We start from the raw sequence: 27316 nt of genomic DNA, 5'->3' as shown, positions 1-27316 counted from the left end.
ACAACTTCCCTTTACTCACCGCAATCTAATGGAATTGCAGAAAGAAAGAATAGAACGCTAAATAAGATGATGAATGCCTTGTTAATAAGTTCTGGTTTACCTTAGAACTTGTGGGGGGAAGCCTATTCTTACAGCTAACCAAATACTCAATCGAGTGCCCCATGTCAAAATGCAATCCATTCCATACAAAAAATGGAAAGAAAGGAAACCCAACTTAAAATATTTGAAAGTGTGGGGGAGTTTGGTTAAAGTGCAAGTCCCTAAACCGTTGATTGCGTTTTCATAGGATATGCAATAAATAGTAAGGCATATCGTTTTCTGGATCATAAATTAGAAAATCCCGATATTCATATTAATACCGTAATTGAATCAGATAATGTTGAATTTTTTGAGAATATTTATCCGTATAAAAAGGAATGTGAGTCGTCTAGTGAAAGATCTAAATAAAAAAATCCCGACATTTATATCAAAGAAGCAATGTTTTTGTCGGTAACACAATATTAGAAAGAGGCAGCCAATAGTGAGATAAAATCTATATTAAGTAATCATACTTGGAAATTGGTTGATCTTCCTCCAGGAAATAAATATTTGGGTTCTAAGTGGATTTCAAAAGAAAAATGAAAGTTGATGGTATTATTGATAAATGTAAGGCAAGATTAATTGATAAAGGGTTTAGACAACGAGAAGGTCTGATTTTCCGGTGTGGACTTCAAGCGCTGACAATAGAAAATATTCTTCTATCTGACCACACTCAGTTTGCAGCACTTTATCAGAGAGGACGTTCCACGCTTTGGAGAAGAAACGCCGGCTAATGAGCGATTTGTGGTCACGGAGGTTTGGAAGCATTCTGACTTCTTGTGCAAAAATTATATATTGAGTTGTTTGGAAGATGGCTTGTACAACGTTTACAGTTTCATGAAAACTTCGAAAGAGTTGTGAAACGCTCTTGAAAAGAAGTACAAGATGGAAGATACTCGACTTAAGAAGTTTCGCAAAGTTCTTGGACTTTAAAATGGTTGACACTAAGTTTGTCATAACTCAAGTTCACGAACTGTAAGTCATCGTTCATGACCTCCTTGCCGAAGGTATAAATCGAATCAATATTTTTATTAGAGATATTGATTATACTATTAATTCTAAATTTATGATTGTAGGTATGGTCACAAATGAAGCATTTCAAGATGCGGCATTTATTGAAAAGTTGCCTCCAATGTGGAAGGACTTTAAAAACTACTTGAAACATAGGCACAAGGAGATGACGTTGGAAGATCTTATTGTTCACCTAAGGATTGAAGAGGACAACAAGGTTGTAGAAAAGAAGTCTCGTGGAAATTCAACAATAATGGGTGCATATATTGTTGAGGAAGCTTCAACGAGCAAAAAGAGAAAGAAGCTGTCTAGATCAAACAATTACCAAAGTAAAAAGAAGTTCAAAGGAAATTTCCACAACTGTGGAAAGCTTGGACATAAGGCTGCTGACTGCCGCACACCAAAAAAGGACAACAACAAAATCCAAGCAAACATGATTGTGAAGAATGACGAAATAGACGACTTGTGTGCCATGCTTTCTGAATGCAATCTAGTTGAAAATCCTAGAGAATGGTGGATTGATTCTGAGGCCACTCATCATGTTTGTGCTAACAAGGAGTTGTTTACTTCTTATGCCCCCGCTGGCCCCGACGAGACAGTTTTGATGGTAAATTCCGATACTGAAAAATTGAAGGAACGAGCAAGATAGCTTTGAATATGACTTCTGGCAGGATTGTAACTCTAAACGATGTCCTTCATGTTCCTGAAATGCAGAAGAATTTAGTCTCGACATTACTTCTAGTGAAGAACATGTTTAAGTATGTTTTTGTTTCCGACAAGGCTGTAATTAGTAATAATAAAATGTATGTAGGAAAAGGTTACCTTACTGAGGGCCATTTCAAACTCAATGTAATTGCCATTGATATGAATAAAATTTCAACTTCTTTTTACTTACTTGAGTCAAATAATTTATGGCATGAACGTTTAAGTCACATCAACTTCAAAACTTTGCGAAAAATGATTAATTTAGAAGTATTGCCTAACTTTGAGTGCAATAACTCGAAATGTCAAATATGTATAGAATCAAAGTATGTTAGACATCCTTATAAGTTAGTTGAAAGGAACTTAAATCGTTTAGACTTAATTCACATAGATATTTGCAACATGAAGTCAATACCATCTCGCGGTGGAAAAAAGTATTTCATAACTTTTATTGACGACAGTACTAGATATTGCTATATTTACTTACTTAATTATAAAGATGAAGCAATTGAAGCATTCAAGTAATACAAAAATGAAGTTGAAATGCAACTAAACAAAAATATCAAAATGATAAGAAGTAATAGGGGTGGGGAATATGAATCTCCTTTTGATAAAATCTGTTTGAAACATGGCATTATTCACCCAACAACGGCCCCTTACTCACCGCAATCTAATGAAATTGCGGAAAGAAAGAATAGTACGCTAAAGGAGATGATGAATGCCTTATTAATAAGTTCTAGTTTACCTCAGAACTTATGGGGGAAGCTATTCTTACAGCTAACAGAATACTCAATCGAGTTCCCCATAGACAAATGCAATCCATTTCATAAAAAAATGGAAAGGAAGGAAACCTAACTGAAAATATTTTAAAGTGTGGGGGTGTTTGGCTAAAGTACAAGTCCCTAAACCCAAAAGGGTAAAGATTGGACCAAAAACCATTTATTGCATTTTCATAGGATATGCAAAAAATAGTAAGGCATATCGTTTTCTGGTTCATAAATAAAAAAATTCCGACATTCATATTAATACGGTAATTGAATAAGATAATGTTGAATTATTTCAGAATATTTATCCGTATAAAAGGAAATATGAGTCGTCTAGTGAAAGATCTAAGCGACCTCGAGAAAAAGCAAAGGAAAGTACTTTTCATGAGGAAAATCCAAGATGTAGTAAACGTCAAAGGATAACTATATCCTTTGGACCAGATTTTCTAGCATTCGGGTTGGAAAATGAGCCTCAAACATTCAAAGAAGCAATGTCTTCCTCGGAAGCACAATATTGGAAAGAGACAGTCAATAGTGAGATAGAATCCATGTTAAGAAATCATACTTGGGAATTGGTTGATCTTCCTTCAGGAAATAAACCTTTGTGTTCTAAATGTATTTTCAAAAGGAAAATAAAAACTGATGGTACTATTGACAAATATAAGTCAAGATTAGTTGTTAGAGGGTTTAGACAACGAGAAGGTCTTGATTACTTTGACACATACTCGCCGATAACGAGGATTACATCTATCCGGGTGTTAATAGAGTTAGCCTTAATGTATGGCCTTCAAATCCATCAGATGGATGTGAAGACAACCTTCTTAAATGGAGATTTGGAGGAAGAAATTTATATGGAACAACCTAAATGTCACGATCCCAAACTCTCTCTATAGGATGTCGTGATGGAACCTAGTCTATAAGACTAGGTAAGCCAATTACTATAATAATTAAGGCAGTTTTAAACAATGTTAATTTGATAGAGAGCTTATTATGAATACAGAAACAAGTGTGAAATGAGCCTACACAGCAATAATCATAATAACCTCCCAAGACTGGTAATATAGAGTCACGAAATCAAGCTAAGTACATGGAAAGATCTTAAAGATCGAAATACAATACTTTTCAAATAACAAGCTGACAGTACAATGAAAGGAAAGAACTCCAAGGGACTGCGACGACCAAACAGCTCTGCCTTGAATCCTCGAGACCAATAAGCTAACTCTGCCCGAGTCTGATATCTCTAATACCTGGCTCTGCACAAAAATATGCAAAAGTGTAGTATGCGTACACCACGGTCGGTACCCAGTATGTATTAAGATTAACCTCGGTGGAGTAGTGACGAGGTACAAATCAAGACACCCACTAGACAAACTAACATGTGCAATATAGAAGTATAAAGCTAATAAAGGAAAGCAGGAATCAGTAAATGGCAACAAGAATCGACGTGTGATATAAATAGTAAAGCAATAAGAACACCATGAAAGTACCATTGAAACCAAAAAGGAACACAAATGACAATCAATTAATAAAGCCGTTCTAACACAATTTCGCAATGAAATTACCTAAGATACTTCATCTCCTAGTCACAAGTCAAGTGTCTTAACCTACCATCATATGATCATGGCACCTTGTGCCCACATCTCAAATCACAACCGCACGGACAACTCACGTGCCAATATCTCAATCCGCCCGGCATGATCACATGCTCACATTCACAATCCACCTGGCATGATCACAGGCTTACAATCACAATCTTCCTGGCATAGTCACAGGCTCACAATCACAATCCACCCGGCATGGTCACAGGCTCACAATCACATTCCACCCGGCATGGTCACAGGCTCACAATCATAATTCGCCCGGCATGATCACAGGCGCACAGTCACAATCTGCCCCGCATGGTCACAGGCTCAACAGCAACTTGAAAACAGATAATACAATAACATATGGGCATGATTAACAAATGTCAAGTTTCATACTCCTGAGCTAGTATAAGTGGCATGCTATAGTGTATGCTTGTGCGAGTGTACTACTGCAGCCCAAGTCAACAAGTAATATCAAAGATATGGAGTAGCTCATCAAAGCAACACAATAAGTCACGTAAGGTGTATGACATACACAAGGAAAAGCACACCATCACAAAAAAATCACCAACACAATGTCCCAAATCCATCACACATCATCCCTGACATTGCCACCCTTATCTCTCCGATAGCCACTTGTGTCACTCCGCCCTGACAATATCATTCGCCACCCGTATCATTCCGTATAATAGTCACCCTTATCACTCCGCCCGGACAATAACACAATAACCACCCATATCACTCTGTACATTCAACAACAGTGAGATGCCACCCTTATGCCCCGCATAAAAACAATGGTGAAATGTCACCCTCATACTCTGCATAACAACAACCAAATCACACAACAATTCACATTTCCTAACGTCACAACAACACGACATATCAACTCATACCACAAGTGCTCATAGGCCACGACCTTTTCAAAGATCCAACAATATCAATATTTCCACGACAAATAGCCCACGACTCAAACACAATGTGCATGGAATCTCAATAATAACAAAATGAACAGAAAAGTAACTCAACAAGGAACAACACCCCCTTTAAACACAACTTCAATTAAAATAGATTAATTCTTTCGATAATATCAAATCCAATTAATTGTTTAAGGATAAACTCGATAGTGAAAGTATTTCTATGAAATGGCAAACTTCAGATTCTAATGTATGAATTAGGATAACAATGAAAGAGATAGAATGAACTAGTTTTACGTCTAAATGCATGAGAATAATCCAGCAACAAAAGGATATCATGTAACAGCAATTTCAACTAAGAGTAACTTCACTAAAAAAATCACATAATGATAAAAATGATAACAACTTCAAATAAAGCATATAAGAGAAAACTTGACAAGTAAAGAATGTGACATGTAACGACAACTTCAAAGAAAGCATGTGATAGTAGACATGATGAATAAAAGATATAACATGTGCTAACAATTTCAAATAAGTACATGAAAGAAGCCTAAGAGTCTAAGCCGGTCAATTTTTCACATATAAGCCCGAGTACGTACTCGTCACCTCACGTACACGGCTTTCACGAGACACAAATAACACTAACGACTCAAATCATAAGGGGGTAGTTACCCCACATAAAGTTAAACAAGATACTTACCTCAAAGAAGCTAAACCAATACTCTAAAATGACCTTCTCGTGTGAAACAACCTCCGGACGGCTCAAATCTAGCCAAAATAACTTAATATCATAAATAAAAACCATAGAAAATAACTCAGGATAATAAAGTTTCGATCTTTAATGAAAACTAAAAAGCCAGCCCAAAAGGTCAATCCCTGGCTCGCACCTCGGAACCCGACAAAATTTATAAAATCCGAACGCCATTCCGATACAAGTCCAACCATATCAAAATTATCCAATTCCGACATCAAATCGGGCTTCAAATCCTCATTTTATATTTTTGAAAGTTTATACAAAAATTCTCATTTTTCTCCCATTCAAATCACTAATTTAATGTTAAAAATAAAGAAGAAATCACGAAATATAATTAAATCCTGATAAAAAACACTTACCCCAATCCAAAATGTGAAAATCCTCTTCAAAATCGCCCAAATCCGAGCTACATAGCTCAAAATATGATAAAATGACTAACACCTTCGAAATAGAGTATCTTAAACATTGCTCTAGAGGTACCCTTCATGATCACGGTCACCAACCTCGCGATCGCAATTCAAAAGTTTTTTAGCACAAATTTTACCCTTCGCGATCGCGATGAACAAATTCCGATTACCCTTCCCAAAATCTTCTCAGATAGTCTGTTGTTTAATAGCCATAACCTTTTGTACAAAACTCAAACTGGCAAATGGTTTGATTTTCTGAAAAGTAAACTCAAAGGGCTACAACTTTTATTTTTGGATCATCTCCAAATTTCTTATAGATTGCAAGATATGAGCTTCCAAAATCGGGATAGTGACAATAGAATTTCCTCTACTCGATCGTGAAAAGACTTCCGCGATCGCAATTCACAGTGCCCAGACAACAAATTTTCTCTACGCGAACGCGACCCAGAGTCCGCGATCGAAATGCATACCCCTGTGGCCAAAAAACAGCAGTTACAAATGGCTTAGAAATGGTCCAAAACTTACCCGAGCCCCTCGGGACTTCGTCCGAACATACCAACAAGTTCCGTAACATAACGTGGACCTGCTTGAGGCCTCAAATCACATCGAACAATATCAAAACTACGAATCACACCTCAAATCGAAATTAATAAACTTATAAACTTTTAACTTCTACAATCCGCGCCGAATTATATTAAATCAACTTGGAATAACCTCAAATTTTGAATGCAAGTCCCAAATGACATAAGTGAGATATTCCAACTCTGAAAATCACAATCCGAGCCCGATATTCATAGATTCAACTCCCGGTTAAACCTCTTAACCTTTCAAACCTTCAACTTTTCAATTTTTGCCAAAATGCATCAATCAACCTACAGACCTCCAAATCCAAAAGCCGGGCATACGTCTAAGTTCAAAATCACCATACGAAGCTATTGAAATCATCCGAATCGTCTACACAAAAGTCAAACTCCGATCAACTCTGACCGCTTAAGCTTCTAAGACAAGAATCATCCTTCCAAATCAATCCTGAATCATCCGAAAATCAAACTCGACCACATATGCAAGTAATAATGCATAACACAAAACTACTCGAGACCTTAAGCCATCGAACGAGATGCTAATTCTCAAAATGACTGATCAGGTCGTTACATTGAAGGGTTCGTAGTTCTCGAAAAAGAAAAGAAGGTGGGTCGACTTGTTAAGTCACTATGCGGACTAAAACAAGCACCAAAATATTGGCATGCAAAATTTGACCAAACAATGTTGTCAAATGATTTCAAGATCAATGAGTGTGACAAATGTGTTTACATAAAGAATACTCCAAATCAAATAGTCATTGTTTGTTTATATGTTGATGATATGTTGATAATGAGTAACGACATTGCTAACATAAATGCTACTAAGCGCATGCTTACTAGTAAGTTTGGTATGAAAAACTTAGGAGTTACTAATTTAATTTTGTGAATTAAGATTCTTAAGACTCCTCAAGGTCTAGCTTTGTCTCAATCTCATTATATTAAAATGGTACTTGAAAATTTCAAATATTTGGACTTTAAAGTTGCAAGAATGCCAATTGATGTAAACCATACTCTTGTAAGGAATAAAGGTCAAAGCAAGTCTCAATTGGAATATGCTAGAGTGTTGGAAAGTTTGATGTACATTATGAATTGTACACGACCTGATATACCTTGTGCGATAAGTAAGCTTAGTCGATATACAAGTAATCCCGACCAAGCTCATTGGATAGAAATGAAACCAGTTTTGGGATATTTGAAATATACCCAAGACTATGCATTGCATTACAATAATTATCCCGCAGTTATTGAGGTATATAGTGATACAAATTGGATCACCAGATCAACAAAATCAAAATCCACAAGTGAATACGTTTTTACCATTGGTGGATGAGCAGTGTCTTGGAAGTCTTCCAAACAGACATGCATCGCCCGCTCTACAATGGAGTCTAAGTTTATAGCTTTAGACAAGGCCGATGAAGAAGGTGAATGGCTCCGGAATTTCTTGGAAGATATTCCATTTTGGCCCAAACCTTTGGCACCTATATGCATACACTGCGACAGTCAAGCGGCAATATGAAGGGCTGGGAGCGTTATGTATAACAGTAAATCTCATCACATACGACAAAGGCATAATACCATTAGACAACTACTCTGTAGTGGAATTATCACAATTGACTATGTAAAGTCAAAAGATAATGTATCGGATCCGCTTACAAAAGGCCTAACTAGAGAGGCGGTTGGGAAGTCATCAAAGGGAATAGGACTATGGCCGAGGACAAGTCACTGTGGTGGTAACTCTACCTAGAAGACTAGAGATCCCAAGATCTAGATTCAAGGAGATCAAACAAAATCATTAGTGACGGTTCAACATTATCGAATAAAATTTGGTCCATTCTCATGATAAAGACAATGTTCAGTAACAAGGATAAAACGTTAAGGATTTTTAATAGTTTTTAAGTTTGATATGGGGTATATCAAATAGTGTATCTACGGGATAACACGTTTAGAAGTCACATATGCAGTGTGAAGTGTAAGCCGCTTCAATGAGAATTTTGTAAGGCCAGTTCTCTACGCACTTATGAAACCAGGCGGTGTTCATGGATGGAACGAACACAACAATGAGAACCAAAGACGGTTAAGCATTGATTGTGTGACGTATGGCTGTCTAGGTATAAACCAAAGTTCGACGGTTCAAAGATATCAAATCTACCGATTGATATATCCGACATATGTTCACTACGGAAAGTTCAAAGGGAAACCTACTTATCCAGATGCGATTAATCCTTACTTGCGAATCAAACCATTATTTCATGCATATTTTTCTGAATAGCCATTCCCCATTCGTGTGGGGGATTGTTGGATTTTATTAATTAACACAAAAGAGGTGTGAATAAAAAATAGTTGAAAAAGAAATTGAGGGAAATAAAATTTTGAATTAGTCCCTTTTACAAAGGAACTTTGTCCCTCATTGGATAGAAAGAGGAAAATTTTTGTGCTTTTATATAGAAGCACTTCTTCTAACTCTTAAAGAGTTAAGAAGAAAGCAAGCCTCGCGCCATAATCGTCGCTCGCTCCGCTCGGCTTCGGCTTCGGCTTCGGATTTAGATTTGGTCAATTGATATGATTGATTAATAATTTTTTGGACCAAATTTATTTTCCTTTTGCGTCAATTAATATTTCATTTCCTAATATTTTTGCGTGAAAAGTATTAATTGGAATTTTGCGGTATTATTTTCCAACGGTCAAATTCGCGTCCAAATATTCTGTTTAATAGAAATTCAAACTTTTTGTCGAATAAATACCTCTTCAAACGAACATGCACCTTTGCACCTGTTGGGACTCAACGTTGTTGGCTATAAATAGAGAGGCTCAGCCTCATTTTACCACTACCGAATCTGAAAAATCTCTCCCCTCTATCTTTTGCATTCTGTATTGTTTTTCAAAGCAAAAACGAAAGCATTTTCTGTGATTTGCTCTGCCATTTGAGTTCGCCGAAGTTTTGTGATTTGAAGTGCCGCTGTCACAGAAAGTTATTCCGTTCTATCCTGGGAGGAATTAATCCGAAACCTTGGGCAACTGTGAGGGTATTAAATTCCTTAAGGACATACAAGAAACTTGTGGGCTCGGAATTTTCTGTTTTTATTTTCTTATACTAACGGCTTCTGATTCTCTGATTTTGAATACAAAATAATAACACCAACAGTATTGGTATTCTCCTTTTTTTTTTGCGGGTGGAGGGGGAAGGAGGGGGGAAGTCTATACTGAACGTAGCTAAAATATTACAAATTGTAAAATAAACTTTTTAGGTAAATACAAATTATGAATAACTGAAAGAGAGGATAATTAATATAAAGGATCTTTATACAAGTAGATGACTGGATTTATTATTTACTTTTCGTAGCCGGTATACAACTGTAAATTTATATTTTTAATAACTTAATTGTACAAATTATATATATATATATATATATATATATATATATATATATATATATATATATATATATATATATATATATATATATATATATATATATATGTTATATTTTAGTTTATTTGATTTTTTAAATGGTTGAGTGGATAGTTGTTTAGGTTTGTTCTTCTTAATATATAAAGCATGTTTAAAAAGGCATCATTTTTAATAGTACCAGTTTCCAAGTAGAAAAATAATTTCTGAGAAGGCATGCTAAGCAGAATTTTCTTTCCCGAAAATAAACTGGTACCCTTATCGAATGTTGATTTGTTTAACAATATCTGGAGAGATGAGAAGAATTCTCATTTTTGTTAGAAATGCTAAAGATTGCTTGAATTAGCAGCAAACTTCAAAAGTGTAATAACATAATATGAAGCACAGAAAATCCTCGATAATCTTCCTCGATGCTAATTTGTTGTGCAATAATTAGCAAATATAGCAGCAAATGGATATTACTATGTAGTGCACCAGAATTTCAGTGTTTTTTTTCTTTTCTTAGAGAAGCAGCAAGACAATGTGCACAAAAACATTTATTTTACCTGCTCTTCATTTGTATAAGCTATCCTTAGAAAAGTCTTACATAAGTTAATAGTATGCTTTGGAGTCTTACGTAAGTCAGTTTCAAAAATGATTTGATACTTTTCGAATTACGAGTTGTCAAGGAATTGTTCGTTGATCATGACTTTTTTATATACCTTTTAAATAGTTTAAATTGTTTCTTACTGTGAATTATATTATTGTCTATGTAATTTTTAAATATATAAATTTTTATTTAAAAGAACTTAAAAATTCTATGTCCGAATTCATGGTCAAAATTGGAGGATATTAATCTTCTCACATTATCCTTTCAGTCAGAAAAATTTAAGTATTTTAATATGTAAGTATTTCGTATAAAATTCATGTCATCGCTTCTATTGTTAACTTGGAGTAATTGTGAGCTATGGCGGATCAAACGAGAAAGAAAACCCTAGTGGTTGAAGAAGAGAGAGATAAACGTGAGAAATGAGAAAATAAAATCTGACCAATCTGATCTTTATTCATATTTGTTGTCTCTATATACTTACAAGTATAGAAAAGAAAAAAGATACAAATAATATGAGTTGCAAAGTACAAAGTAAATATGTACAATTTGGGTCGGGTCTCTAACTACAGATTAGTGGGCCAACTGTTTTTCTTTGTTGGACTGGGCTTGAGTAGTAATCAGTTCCCTCCCCCCTCCCCCCCCCCCAAGCTTGAGAGTGATACCACACCAAGCTTGCAAAGAATCTCACGATGAGGCGGTCCTGTGAGGCCTTAGTCATAATGTCCGCTAATTGATTTGATGAAGAGATGTAATGGGGGGTAAGTAGGCCGGAAGACAAACATTCACGGACATAGTGGCAATCAATCTCAATATGCATGGTACGCTCGTGAAAAACAAGGTTCTTAGCCATGTGAAAAGCAGCCTGTGAGTCACAGAAAACAGAAACTGGGCTGGTAATATACAAGCCAAGATCACCCAAAAGCCTAACCAGCTAAGACATTTCAGCAGCCACTTATCTAAGAGCCCGATATTCAGCTTCAGCAGAGGACAAGGATATAGTAGGTTGTTTCTTACTCTTCCAAGAAACAGGGCTGCCACCAAGAGTAATATAATATCCACTAACAGACATGCGAGTGTAATAACCCGGCCGATCATTTTGAGAATTAGCGTCCCATTCGGTGGCTTAAGGCCTCAAGTAGCTTCGTGTTATGTATTATGACTTGCGTGTGTGGCCGTGTTCGGTTTTCGGATGATTCGGGATCAATTTGGAAGAATAATTCTTGTTTTAGAAGCTTAAGTTGTAAGAGTTAACCGAAATTTAACTTTTGTGTAGACAACTCTGAAATGGTATTTTGATGATTTCAATAGCTTCGTATGTTGATTTTGGACTTAGGCGTGTGTCCGAATTTGGATTTGGAGGTCCGTAGGCTAATTTGATGTATTTTGGCAAAAGTTAGAAAGTTGAAGGTTTGAAAAGTTGAGAGGTTTGACCGGGAGTTAACCTTGTTAATAACGGACTTAGATTTTGATTCTGAGAGTTGGATTAACTCTGTTATATCACTTAGGATTTGCATGCAAAATTTGAAGTTATTCCGGGTTGATTTGATGTGAATCGGCGCGAGCTGTAGAAGTTGAAAGTTCATAAGTTCATTAAGTTCGATTTGAGGTGCGATTCATTATTTCGATATTGTTTGATGTGATTTGGGGCCTCGAGCGGGTCTGCGTTATGTTTTGGAACTTGTTGGTATATTTGGACGGGGTCGCGGGTACGTTTCGGACTAGTTTCGGATGGTTTCTATGTCTTTGGGCAAGCCTGGTTCTGGTGGGCCGCACCCTGCGCATTTTTGGAGCGCAGGCGCGTGGACGCTTCTACATGATTTTGGTTGCTTCTACGATGTTGGTGCATGCCTTGTTGCTTCGCTTCTGCTGATGGGGGACCGCAGGTGCGAGATCATATCTGCGGAAGAATAATCGTAGATGCGAAATGGAGACTCCAGTTGGTCGTCCGCTTCTGCAGAATTGCAGATGTGATGGGTGGCTCGCAGGTGCTATCTCTGGGCTGTTAAGTGAAGGTCGATGGTGCGAGTGTTGGTTCGCAAAAGCAAGAGAGCATGTGCGCAAATTTTGTCCGCAAATGCCGAAGGCCTGGGCAGACTGTATATTATCGAGGGTTTGATTTTCATTACTCATATTTGGACCTAGGGAGCTCGGTTAGAAGCGAGTTTTCGTGAGTTTTTCAAGAAATTCATTGGGATAAGTATTCTTTACCCAAATCTTATTATATTTTTCATGAATCCATGATTATTTTCATCATCTAATTAGTGCTTTAAGTGAAAAATTTGGGGAACATTGTGAAAACTTCTTAGACTAACTTTGGAGATTTGAAAGGCGATTTGAGGTCGGATTTGAGTCATTCTTGTATGGTTGGACTCGTTACCGAGTGGGTGTTCGGATTTTATAATTTTGATCGGGTTCTGAGACGTGGGCCCGAGGTTAACTTTTTGAGTTGACTTTTTATTTCTCTTTCAAGATCGAAACTTTATTATTTGGAATCATTTCCTATGGGTTTTATTTATGATATTAAGTTATTTTGGCTAGATTTGAGCCGTCTGGAGGTTGTTTCACACGAGAAGGTCATTTTAGAGTATCGATCTAGCTTCTTTGAGGTAAGTATCTTGCTTAACTTTGTGTGGGGGAACTACCCCTTAGGATTTGAGTCAGTTGTGCTAATTGTGTCAAGTGAAGGCCGTGTACGCGAGGTGACGAGTACGTACTCGGGTTTATTTGTGAGAATTTGACCGTTTTAGGCTCTTAGGTTCTTATGTTCATTAAAAATGAAGTTGTCTTATCATGTTAAATCCTTCATTTACTAAATTCACCCTTACGTGTCTTATTTGGAGTTGATTGATTCGTTTTCTACCCTTGTTGCCAATAAACTCTTAAGTGCCTTAATTGAAGTTGTCACCTCTTTTATTGTCATGCTGTCTTTTCTGTACTTGCTTACCCTTAATTGAAGTTATCATTATTTTTTCCATAATTTTTTAACCTTAATCAAAATTATCATTATCCTTCCCATAATTTCTTAACCTTGATTGAAGTTATTATTATATTTTCCATAATTGTTTAATCTTAATTGAAGTTATTATTATTATCTCTCCCGTAATTACTTAACCTTAATTGAAGTTTTGTTATCCCATTCATGGTTGACTTATCCTTATTTGGAATCATTAATTTATGCTATCTCTCTTATCGTTGAATTCTACTTATGTGAAATCGTTGTTATACATTATCTCTCTCCTTGTTGAGCTATTCTTGTTGGAACCATTAATACCTGTGTTGTCTTTCATTGTGAGCTCGTTCTTCTATTTCCTTGTGTTCTGTAGTTCTTGTGTTGATTTACTTGTCGTACTCTCGTATTATTATTGTTGTTATTGTACTCAGTGTTATTGACCCGAGGGATATGCGTGGTTGCGGTATTGAAATTTGTTTTGAGGGAAAGTTGTGGCATATGGGCACATGTGGTGAAAGACCTTATATTGTATTGTTATGTTTGTGGCACTCGTGGTATTGTTGAGAGGATTGTCAGGGTGTTCGCACGTGAGTTGTCCGTGCTTTTGTTACTATTGATATTTGCACATGCGGTGTAACAAGGCGGGCTATATATGTGAGTTTGCGCATGTGGCGAGACAAGGTGGGAATATTATTATGCGCGTACGGCGAGACAAGGCGGACATTTACTTTACTGTTGCGCACATGGCGAGACAAGGTGGGCTATGTCGGGGAATAATTTGTGATGAGTTGTGATGGCCTGGGGGCATTGTTAGTGACGATGTTTGTGTAGTGGTGTGCCAACCTTGTGTGAGTTATACATTGCACATTTTTTGGTGATTGTTCCCTATGTGCCATTCATTGTCTCTACTCTTACTTATTGACTTGAGTTGTGATAGAACGCTTACACAAGCATACAAGTAATTAATCGCCCATATCATTTAAAAAAGGCGAATCCTGATGTTACGAACCATTTACATGTACTCTCGTTTACTTGCCTTCTCTGTGAGAGTTGTTAAATTGGCATGTGAGTTGTCTGTACGATCAAAGGTCATTATTATTGCTGGCATGTGAGTTGTCCGTGAGGGTATGAAATATTATCACTCCCTTGGCATGTGAGTCATCCGAGCGGTTATGAATTATAATGTGGGCACAAGATGCCAAGTGATTAGGATTCATGAATTGGGACCCGTGAAATATAACTATGAGGTGAAGTACCTCGAAAAAATCCTTGAATAAATCTTGTGTGAAAGCGGTTGCTCTTATTGAGTTATTACTTGTTTTAATTACTTGGTCTCACCGGACTTACACTGTGTTCAGCTCACTTTACGACATTATTGTTTGTTTGTTCCCTGTTGCTAATCGTTGTTTCTAGTATTTTTATTGCGAGTAATGTTTTGTCACCTTTACCATGCTTAGTCTTATATTGACATAGCTTTTCTTGTTAGTTTCACATTCACACTTGTACATGTTGCTTATTCTAGTAGTTGTCTTGACTGTCCTTCGTTACTACTCCACCGAGGTTAGTCTTGATACTTATTGGGTACCGATGTGGTGTACTCATGCTACGCTTTTTGCATATTTTTGTGCGGACTTAGGTACTTCGGAGTTGGTTGATCACTAGCTAGCTGTTCGGATTTTGCTACGGAGACTCAAGATATACCTGTCGTCGCATTCGCAGGCCTCAGAGTCACCTTCTGATATTGTACTTGTACTGTCTATTTCTATTCCATAACAATTGTACTTAGCTGATTTTTCTAGTAAACTCAGTAGAGCTTATGACTTGTACTATCGGTTTTGGGTATTGAATTGCACTCAGGATTATTGGTTTACTATAGAAATTTTAGTATCATGCTTAATGGTTGTTTCTGGTTAAATTCTATCTTTTAGTTCAGTAAGTGTTAGGCTTACCTAGTCTTAGGACTAGGTGTCATCACGACATACTACGGAGGAAAATTGGGATTGTGACAATGAGATATAGCACAAGATGCCCAATCAGAATCAGAATATGCTAGAAGGGAAAAATCAGAAGAACTTGAAAGTAAAACACCTTGGGCAGGGTCATTCATGAGATATCTAAGTACATGCAAAGCAGCCATCATGTGGGGAACCTGAGGTTTCTGTAAAAACTGACTTAAATGTTGTACTGGAAATGAGATGTCAGGTCTAGCATATTGCAAAAAATTCAGCTTCCCAACCAATCTCTTATACAAGCTAGGATTAGAGAAATGCTCCCCCATATCCACAGTGAGCTTGGCAGAAGGATCCAATGGAGTCAACATAGAGGAGAAATGCTGACAATTGAACTTAGGGAGAAGGTCAGTCTATTGACTCATGATGTACCCTTGAGGATGAAGATAGATCTCCAAACCCAAAAAACAGTGCACTGAACCCAAATCTTTGATCTTAAATGTAGCATCTAAATAAGATTTTAGAGATTACATTTCATAGAGATCATTACCAGTCAATAGAATATCATCAACATACACAGCCAAGATAACTAGAGAATCAGAAGAAGACTTGGTGAATAAAGAGTAATCATTAAGACTTGAAGTGTAGCCTTTAGAAAGTAGAGCTTCAGACAGTTTTGAAAATCACTGCCTGAAAGATTGCCTAAGGCAACAGAGGGACTTCTTGAGTTTGCAAACCAAAGAAGAAGAAGAAGAAGAAGAAGAAGAAGAAGAAGAAGAAGAAGAAGAAGAATAGACACAAATATCAAGACCAGGTGGGACCTTCATGTAGACCTCATCATGGAGATCACCATGGAGGAAGGCATTATTAACATCAAGCTGGAAAACAATCCACATTTTCTTAGCAGCCAGAGTTAGTAAGAATTTGATGGTTGTGAGCTTAACAACATGAGAAAATATTTTTGTAAAGTTAATTCCTTCCTGCTGAGATTCACCCTTAATAACTAGTCTTGCTTTATATCTTTCAATGGATCCATCAACCTTCTGCTTTATTTTATAAACCCGCTTATAAGGAATAGCTTTCTTATGAGGGGGAGGAGGCACAATGTCCCATGTCTAATTTGCCTCAAGAGCCTGAAATTCCTTTAGCATGACCTCTTTCCAAGCAGAATTGGAAGCAAGCTGCTGGTAGAACTCAACATGAATATGCAAATCAACAGCGGATACCTTGGAAGGTAAAATGGATGTAGGTGAAAGAACATAAGAGCAAATATAATCTTTAAGGTGGATACGTTGTTGGACTGGTCTGGAATATCTTCTCAAAGGAAGAATAGAAGGAGGAGAGGAAGAATCATAGGGAAGAAGGATCAAGCAGAGAAACTGGAGAATGATAAACAGGAGAAGTAGAGGGTGGAGTAGAAGGACTAGGAGTTGGATTGAAAGGAGGAATATCAGAAGGGAAAGTATCATTGCTAGGGATAAAAGAGGCAGGAGGAGGTATGGAATCTATAGGATCAGAAAGAGGAGAAGGAGACAAAATAGGAGAAGAATCAGACTTATAAGGAAACATATGTTCATAGAAAACTACATCCCTAGAGAAGAAAATAGAATGATTGGAAATGTTAGGAAGCTTGTAACCCTTTTTGCCACAAGGGTACCCCAAAAAAAATAAAAGGTATGACCCTAGACTAAAATTTATCTCTGCCTACCTTGGGAGAGGTAGCAAAACATAAACACCCAAAAGACTTGAGGTGGTCATAGGACGGAGGAATCCCATGTAATTTTTCATAGGGTGATAGATTCTTAATAACAACTGAAGGAATTCTATTGATGAGATAGGTGGTAGTTAGGATACAGTCGTCCCATCTTTGGAGAGTATGTGGAATAGTAGTTTGGTGTAAAATCTCTTCACTATTGAAAAAAGTGATGCCCCTAGGGCTACTACCAAGTTCAAGAGAATTATCTAATATAAAAGTTTGGATAAAGGATTTAAAATGCACTTTGACCATAGCAGTGAAAGCTTTAATGATGAAAAGTGCATTGCTTTTACAAAAGAAAGAAGATGGGTCCAGATAGCCTTTGTATAATCATCTACTAGAGTCAAGAAATATCTGAATCCGTTGTAAGTTTTAGTATTATATGAACCCCAAATATCAACGTGGACTATTTGAAATGGGACAGTGGAATGTATTACACTTTCAAGAAAAGGTAATCTTTATCGTCTAGCCATTAGACACACAGGACAAAAGAAAGTTTGTTTAGATGAAACTTTGTCATACAAGTACATAATAGACTTCATTTTGTGAAAAGGCATATGCCCCAGTCTTTGATGCCAAAACAAATTCACTTTATTAGAAATAGATGAGTGATTACAGAAAACAACATCAACAACATGATCTATTACATTACTAGCTTTAACAGAAGGAACAGAAACATGCAAAGAAGTACATGAAGTAGAAATAGACATAGAAGTGGATGTAGTAGGAAAAAGGTCAGCATCTGGATAGAGATAGTATAGCCTTCATGCAGTCTTACTAATTTCCAGTGGCCTCTTCAGAGAAGGGCTTTGTAAAGAGCAGAGTGATTTGGTAAATAAAACTAAACAATCTAGCTGACAGATGAGTTGATACACATAAATCAAATTGAAATGAAAAGATGGAACAAGAAGGACATGAAGCAAAACTATATCATGTCTGAGATGTAATGAGCTAGTGAAAATAACTTTGGCTTTATATCCATTAGGCAAGGTGACAAGGAATGATTTGGTTAATGGTTGTACATTAAAGAGTAGGTGTCTATGTGGAGTCATATGATTAGTGACACATGTATCTAATATCCAAGGATTTACATCTAACTATGATGAAGCACATACATGAGAATCCACATAACCTACATCATAACTACTAAACAAACCTGCACAATATGCAAAAGATGTGTTGTCCACAGTGGAACCATCATGAGTAGACCCAGAGGATAAATGAGCCTGCTGAAACAAGGTCAGAAGGTTTTGGTACTGCTCTCTAGTGAATCCATGAACTGATGGCTCAAAAAATTGTGTAGTTGGCGATGCACATGCATGTGTAGAAGAAGTAAAAGAAGGTTCAGTCTGGACACATGAAGCAGACTTCTTGTTCTTTGTGAACTTGAAGTCTAGAGGAAATCCAAGGAGTCTATAATATTTATCCGCAGTGTATCCAGGTTTCTTGTAATACTTTCAAGAAACAGGTTTGTTAGTCCTCCCGGATTCAAAATTCACCTTCTGACTAAAAGTCTTGTTCCCATTGGATAAACTAGGAGAAACCAAGAAATAAGCTATATTTCCAGAAAAATTTAGAGCAGAAAAATGAGCTTCCATTTGACTCTCATCTTGTTGAAGAAGGGAATATGCCTTGCTCATGGGTGGAATGGGATTCATCATCATAATAACACTCTTTACAGTTGAGTATGAGTCATTTAGGCCATTTAGGAATTGAAATAATTATTGATCTTCTATGAACTTAGGAAAGGCTCCACAAGAGCATACAGGTCCTACATAGGAGGAATGCATCTCATCTCAGAGGCTTATTATTTTTGTCAAATAGGAGGCCTCTGAGTAGTGAAATGGACTTCCCTTTGAATTTGAATGTATTTGGGCCCGTTTGACTGCCCAAACCTATTATTCCTTGGCAGTATTAAAGCACATCACACTGGTAGCAATCTCTCTAGATACTGAACTTGTTATTCAGGCCTTGACCATGTTATTACATCTTTCCCAATATGCATAATAAGGGGAATCTGATGTAGGCTTGGAGATTCTACCATCTACAAGGCCTAACTTATTCTTTGCAGAGAGAGATGTAATCATACTACTTCTCCAAAGCACCAAACTAGGCCTATTGAATGGTACAGACGCCAATAGACTATCAGGGTTATCAGACGGATGAATATATAGAGGGTGAGATAGATCCAATGAGAAGGGAGTGAAACTATCAGAAGTGAGAGACACATCATTATTATCCAGTATACTACCCATTTTACATCCAGTCATAACAAATACACAACATAGAAGTTAAATTGAGTTGAGAACAATAGAGACAAACAGAGATACAACACATGCAATAGGAGAGAGTAAATTACCAGCCTTCTTCTGAAAACTCGAAAAAGTAAGGTCTCGTTTAATCGCAAACTCTAGAAAGAGTTGTTCTTCACAAATTTGATGATACTTCCGTGAAAATCAAAATTTCAGAAGAGATATACCTCAAGCAAGGATCGATGTTGAAAAACCCCAAATTTCTCTGATGGAAAGAATATGAACACTGTTTCGACCACCGCCGTCGTCGATCGAAACCAAAACGACAAAAACTTCTGGCAAGGGTACAACCGGAAGAAAGCTCACGATGAGAGGAGTCTAGATTCTCGCTCTGATACCATGTTAACTTGGAGCAATTGTGAGTTATGGCGGATCAAACGAGAGAAAACTCTAGTGGTCGAAGAAGAAGAGAGAGATAAACGTGAGAAAAATTAGTTGGTCAAAATAAAATCTGACCAATTTGATCGCTATTCATATTTGTTGTCTTTATATATTTACAAGTATAGAAAAGAAAAAGATACAAATAATATGAGTTGTAAAGTATTAAGTAAATGTGTAGAATTTGGGTCGGGTCTCTAACTAAAGATTAGTGGGCCTGCTGTTTTCCTTTGTTGGACTGGGCTTGAGTAGTAGTCTGGTTAACATCTGTTACTTAAAACTAACTTTATGCTTGAATTTGTATAACTTCTCAATTTAGTTAGTTCTCTTTCTTCTAAGATCGGGAACAGATAATTAACTAAAAGCTTCAACACTTATATTTAAATATAGTTTATTCTTCTTCTATGCTCAGAAAATGACACGATTGAAGGATCTTGTAACGGGTTGTTCTACAAATGAGGCGCAATGTTAGATATGAAACCGGCAGCAGGCAGCTCTAGGCTTTAAATTGGACAATATAATAGGTAAAGGAAGAAGAGGAATAGATATTAGTTTGATCAAATTAATTTAATATTTCAATAATTAATATAACAAAAGGGTAATTCTGGAGTATCATAAATTTATTATTATAAAAAATACAAAAGTAACACTTGCTACATAAAAATTAAAATAGGAGAAGTGAGCATAATATCACAAATCACAAAGAAGGTGAATAAAGTCAAACGTCTCTCAAATTATCCATTACGAAAATTATTCAAAATTATAACTGTACTATCAAATACAACTGGTTCCATTCTCCATCCTAATGAAAATGGAGGAGTCAGAATTCCTCCACCTTAAACACATAATTAAGATTGCACTTGGGCTTCCAATATTTTCAGCCATTGTTTGCACACCCAACAAATTTTAATGAGAAGGCCATATAAATGGGGAGTTTTTTCCTCACTCTATTAATTTCAGAAGACGCCTAATTCCTCTCTCAACTCGTTTTTAAACCGTTCAATTTGATCTTCAGGCAAAACCAAATTCACTATCCTTCCACCTTCTTTACCATTCAAATTTTCAGGCCCTGCTAACACCAAAACAACACCTTCCTCACCAACCTCACTAATATTATAACTGGCAAAAAGTGGTTTTTTACCCCTAAGTTCAAACCCATAAATATTTGCCTTTTCAAGATTCACAAATGTAAGGTTTGCACCATACACAACAAAGTCTAATGTGCCATTCTCTTTCTCCATTAATTCTTCAACAACTTTAGTCTCATCCACACCCTTTTCAGCTATCAACTTTGCCAATTCCAAAACATTTGCCTCTGAAACTTTAACGTTATTAGCTTCAACTATGCTAATCATTTGACCGTTGTTAGACACTTGAGTTATTTCTCTGTCACAAGAGTTGTCCTTACTTATAATTGTCACAATCCCAGGCTCTGCTGATTCCCCCCTTACCTTTGCCAAAATTTTCCACATTGTAGCAGAAATTACATCAAAAGGCTTCACTTTAGCTGATTGTTTAGGTCCAAAAATCTTGGAAATGTGTTGGTTTAGTTCCTTTTCTGTAATGTGAAAAGAATGTGATATCATTTTGCAACTGTTGGTGATTCTCCAATGATCACCAACTGGATCAACCTTCTTTAGAGAAAATGGTAACTTGTCAACTGTAGATAATAATGGATTGATGAATTTATTGTTGGTTCTTGAGTTGTTAAGAGACTGAGGTGGGAGTTGACCACCCATGATTTGTGCCCAAATATTGATGAAATTTGAAGCTGAAAATACATCTCCAAGAACATGAGCCCAGCTTAGCCCTATTGACATCCCTCCACATTTGAACCAAGTGAACTGGACACAAAATATCCAATGTGAAAAAGAAAAGAAAAAAGTAATCAAGTCACATATCGAGTAATTACAAGCAAATTTCTATTATTATTATTATTATTATGAAGAAGAAGATGATGTAACCCGATAAAAAGGGAACTTACACACTATAATAAGTGAAGCTTTGTTGATCGCTCGTTTAAATAATCTTTACAATACAACAATAACAATAACAACAACAAACACAGTACAGTTTCACAGGGGGGTTTGGGGAGGGTAAATAGTACGCAGACCTTACCCTTACAATAAATGTGGAGAGACTGTTTCCAGTAGATCCTCGGCACGAGAAAAAAAATAAGAATATAGCAGTAAATAATCTTTATATTATCGGTGCATATAACTTAAATGATGTTATGTACAAAAACTAGAATTTTTAATTTGCAACTCAATAATAACAAAAGAAGCGGTGATAAATCATGATTTTGCATAAGATTAATTACACAAGGAAAGGGACTGAAGTTGTTCTTTTGTCAGGAAAAGATATTTAGGCTGATACTTTTTTGGAATATTCAGGAGAGGTCGATTCAGAAACCAAGTTTTATAAGTTAGGCAAGGCTTTGGTAACTTGTAAATGCACGTAAATGCTTTCATAAAAGCATATCATGGTACAAAGTACCAAATTCGATCTTGAAAAAGATAAGGGTCCTGTCCAGCTACCTTTTTCCCTCCGTACCAAATCAACTTCATATTTCAACGTAGGGTTGGTCATATATTAATGAACTACTTACAAAAAAATAAAATAAAATATTGATATATAAAAAAAAAGGAGACTTGTTACTTTTGGTACTTCAAGAAATGCAGGGCTTATAGCAAGAGTCAATTCTTGATTTTTATATGAGATAAAATTAAAAAGCCACGTAGCATAATGAAGCGATCTCAGGTTCAGATTCCAGTGGATACAAAAAAACTAGTAGATAATTTCTTCTCATTTATCCAAGCTTTAGTGGATAGAGTTACCTAACATGTGTTACTGGTGGGAGATGATAAATATCCCGTGAAATTAGTCGAGGTGCGAATGATGTGATCGTACAAAAATTAAAAGCCAAATCATGTCGCGGTCAATTTCGCCCCTTTCAAACTTCAAGCTGGTTGCCCCGGGGCAAGGGCGAATACTAACAAAATTAAATTTGACTTTCATCTTCACTAATAAATACTCCTATAGGAAGTTAATAACGTCCCATCTATTAGGAAAGAGACCTATTCTCTATAATTTAATTTCGTATAATTTAATATTTTATAACCACGGTGAGTTTTATCCCTCTTTTAATAGGCTCGTTAAAAATAAATGGCGGACTCTTTCTTTCGTTGATAGGTACATAAATTGTAATATGCTGAAGAACGATGAAGTCCACCACTTAATCATCAATAAAAGAGAAGTCTAGCTTCTTTCTGTCGATCCTACTTCACATCTTTAAAGTACTTCGTTTACTATCTCTGAATAATACTTCATTTTAGAGTGTAAAAAACAAAAAGATTTTAGTATAGCAATAGAATTGGAGATAAAAAATAAAATCGAATAGCTAGCAAGCGCCATTGCAAATTTTTTATACTCCCTCCGTTTCAAACTATGTGAACCTATTTGACTGAGCACGGAGTTTAAGAAAAAAAAGAAAACTTTTGAACTTGTGGGTAAAATGAAGCACATATATTTTGTATGTCTATAAATCATTGCATAAAAGTAAATTGTTTCTAAATAGTGAAATTGATCATTCTTTTTGGCACGTACTAAAAAGAAAATAGGTTCACATAACTTGAAATTCATCATCATCATCATCATCATCATCATCATCATCATCATCATCATCATCATTATTATTATTATTATTATTATTATTATTATTATTATTATTATTATTATTATTATTATTATTATTATTATTATTATTAATTTTTCTATGTATTATTTCAACTAGTGCAGAATCTAGAATATCTATATTATATTAAAATGAGGGTAGTATGCATTGTGGTTAAGCCAAGTGACAAGCTAAAATGAAGTCACTTGGCAATTTTAGGAGAACATTAATAATTAGAAATTTTAAATGGAAACATAATTAATGGAAGTAGTTTAATAAATCTTATACATAATCTAAATAGATCTTAAACAAATCTAATCTATATATCTATATTTATATTTATATGTATATTTGTATCTATATCTATATCAATATCTATATTTATATCTATATATTGATCTACTCATAGATATTCTTCTATATTAGCTAGAAATATGAAGGTAAAACATTAATTAAAAAACTATAGTAGAAAAAAATAAAAAATATAGAAAGACGTAAATTGAGATAACCTATGACTATTTATACTTTGGAGTAAGTTAAAATATAAAATAAACCTAAAATTTACTTAAGATATTAAAGATTTATTGAGTTTAAAAAATTAAGTAAATTCAAGCAGCAAAATAAGATCTTACATAAAGTATACAAATTATTTATAAGGTAAGAAAAATATTAAATAGTTGGTAAAAAATATTTAATAACAAGAATAAAAAAGTCATATTAATATTGATAAATCGGGTAAACGAATATTTTATACATAAATATTACTACAACATTTAGATATAATGTGTTCAAACAATTAAGAAAATATGTTTCTCTGATTAATATTTGAATTGAGTGCAATTAATTTAAGTTTTAAAGCATAACATATTTTTTTTGAAAATGCGATCCAATTTAGAATATAGAATTATAAGAATTATTTGAATTTGAGATGAGATTTTTTATATTTCGTAATGTTTTTTTATTTTTGAAAATATTACGTAAAGAAATAAAATAACAGTAAAAATATTACTAAATATTTAGATATAATGTGTTCAAACAATTAAGAAAATATTTTTCTATGATTAAAATAAAATTTTAACAATACAAAATAAATTTCTAATATAGGTAATTTTACTAATGAAAATTAAAAATTAAATTTGTATCTTAAAGCTAAAAAACAAAGAAAATTTAATTGCATCTACTACAAAAATAATGATGAGAGAGCTCAATACATTTGGAACATAATAATCAAATAGCTTATGTACTAATATTTTAGACTAATTCAAAGTTAAATTTAAAATAAAATAAAATAAAATATGATATTATTTTGGTTATAGATAAAACATTAATATAAAAACTACTTAAAATTTATAGTAGGGAAGAGAATGTATAAGAAAATAGAGGTAATGTGATGATACTTATACTTTAAATCAATTTAAAAACAAATAAATTAAATTATATTTACAAATATTACTGATAAATTTAAATGATTATAAAATTCTGAATAAGAGGATACAAGCATAAAAATATACCAAATTGCAAGAATAAAATATTTATATTTATTAAATACTATTAAAAGAATAATAAGAAAGACATTAATTTAATTATTAAGCTAATAAAAAATTATATAATAGTATAATAATATTAAATAATAAATAATATAATAACTATAAGAAAAGAACAAAAAGAAAAAAGAAATTGCATAAAAATGATGTGATAAATAAGACATATTTGACTTTCTACATCACAATTTATTTGCACATGATTCAAATAATCTACATCACAATTTGATATCATTTGTGTCCGCGCATCACGCCGGATACTAATACTAGTTTGTATTTAATAATCAACATGCAAAACTAACTGACAACTGTAAATCTAGAGAATTAAATATAGTACAGCAGTTCATGAAATAAATTCGACCGTGACCTCTTCCAATACAGTCACCGCTAGGTCATCCCATCACGGGACCTTAATGAACGTGCACTAATTCAAGCTTGCGTTCTTGTATCATTAATAATTGCATGCAATTTTTCCTTATATACCAGACCTGATTCTCTCTCTCACATACACACACGTAGTCACGGGCGGATACAGAATTTAAGTTTAGTATAAAATTCATTATATTTTTAAAATTATAATTTCATATTATTTGTTATAATGTCAATGAATTTTATATATAAATTTATCTACCGCATCAAAAATATTGAGCTCAAATGAATCCGATAACAAAAGTTTACGTCGGATCTGCGCGCACAAAGAGAAATACATAGCGATCACAGGGAATATTATTCTTTAGAGCAAAATTTTCTCTCTTTAACCACCTTAACATCTTCAAAAACCCAATATTATTAGAAGAGTTTAAATTCTGCGATGATGCCGTAAAAAAAAGTTATAGAATCAAGTCACTTAAAAAAGTAATTACAAGTAACTCTATTTAAGAAGCATTGACTCATAATCTAGAATGAACCGTAAAAAAAAAACTACTGTATATATTACACTAATAATGTAAAATTTAATAAAAGTGTTAGATGTAGATAACTTAAATCCTCATAAGAATTAGTTTAGAAGAGGAAGAAAATTTAGTTAATTACCTGAATGAATACAAGAGGTGCAAAGCCCAACTCAGGACCAAGAACTTGATCATAAACAAGCTGATCATTAACAGAAGAATCATTCATAACCAGCCACTCCTCAATTGTTTTGCTACTCTTAGCTTCGATAATCCTAACACCACCGTCATTACATTTTATGAACGGCCGGCCGCCGCCGTCCTCCGACCTCCTAATCCTGCCGGAGGTCTCATAATATAGCTCAAGAAAATGAAACATGGGCTTTTTAAAGTCATATATATTCAAATCTTCAACTGCATCACTGCTGAAAAAATAAAGACCCTTAATGTAATGCAACTTCATGACTAAGTCCATGTTAGTAAATTCATGAACTTTATCCGCTCCGGTGATTTTCGCCGGTACGACGGACGATGACTTTATGTCGGAGATTAATTTCTCGACGTCCATGAATACCAAGATAGAGATTAATTAAAGATAGAAATGGTAAGGACTAGAAAATGAAGATAATATTTTGTGGGAGGGGAGAAGGTACCAAAAAGGGAAGAAAAGGGAGTGAATTTATAAGTTAGTAGAATAAATAAAATAATGTGAAAACGAAATAAATCATTAAAATGTAGGGGAAACGTTGGGAGATAAGTAATAAATAAGGGACCAAGTGATTTAATTTTCAAGCATTACCTATCTATTGGAATGCCAAGCAGTGAACCCACAAGTAACACTGATATTTGATAAAGACTTCTACACCCTCCTTCCAATTGATACGTCACTCTTTTCTTGTTAGTTATTAATCTCAAATATAATAACATATTTTAGACAACAAATTTCATAAAAAAAATTTTGTTATATATTAATCTTCATACTGTATCATATATAATGGAGAAGGGAATATTATACAGAGATTGCAAAAGCAAATTGTTAGGCCACATGCGGCCATTTAATCAAAGGTAGCTACGTATT

At 34.8% G+C, this 27316-nt stretch overlaps 1 protein-coding gene across 1 annotated transcript; it reads right to left on the bottom strand.

The window, feature by feature from the left end:
* Positions 1-20849: 20849 nt before the first annotated feature.
* On the bottom strand, positions 20850-26975 carry LOC107772305 (protein ECERIFERUM 2). Its single transcript, XM_016591803.2, has 2 exons — positions 26381-26975; positions 20850-21978 (listed from the first exon to the last, which is right to left on the bottom strand). The coding sequence occupies exons 1-2, from the start codon at positions 26804-26806 to the stop codon at positions 21091-21093; spliced, it is 1314 nt and encodes a 437-aa protein (XP_016447289.1). The 5' UTR covers positions 26807-26975; the 3' UTR covers positions 20850-21090.
* Positions 26976-27316: the final 341 nt, after the last annotated feature.

This window comes from Nicotiana tabacum, chromosome 15 (genome assembly GCF_000715075.1).
Source record: "Nicotiana tabacum cultivar K326 chromosome 15, ASM71507v2, whole genome shotgun sequence".
NCBI lineage: Eukaryota > Viridiplantae > Streptophyta > Magnoliopsida > Solanales > Solanaceae > Nicotiana > Nicotiana tabacum.
Note: the sequence above shows the minus strand (reverse complement) of the source record. Positions and strands in the feature narration are given on the sequence as shown.

Bases quoted from the DNA above. Each gene is read 5' to 3' on its own strand.
- LOC107772305 (XM_016591803.2), bottom strand. From the start codon at position 26,806: ATGGACGTCGAGAAATTAATCTCCGACATAAAGTCATCGTCCGTCGTA. The intron at 21,979-26,380 runs GTAATTAACTAA...TTTTGTGTCCAG, and splicing joins CACCTCTTGTATTCATTCAG to TTCACTTGGTTCAAATGTGG.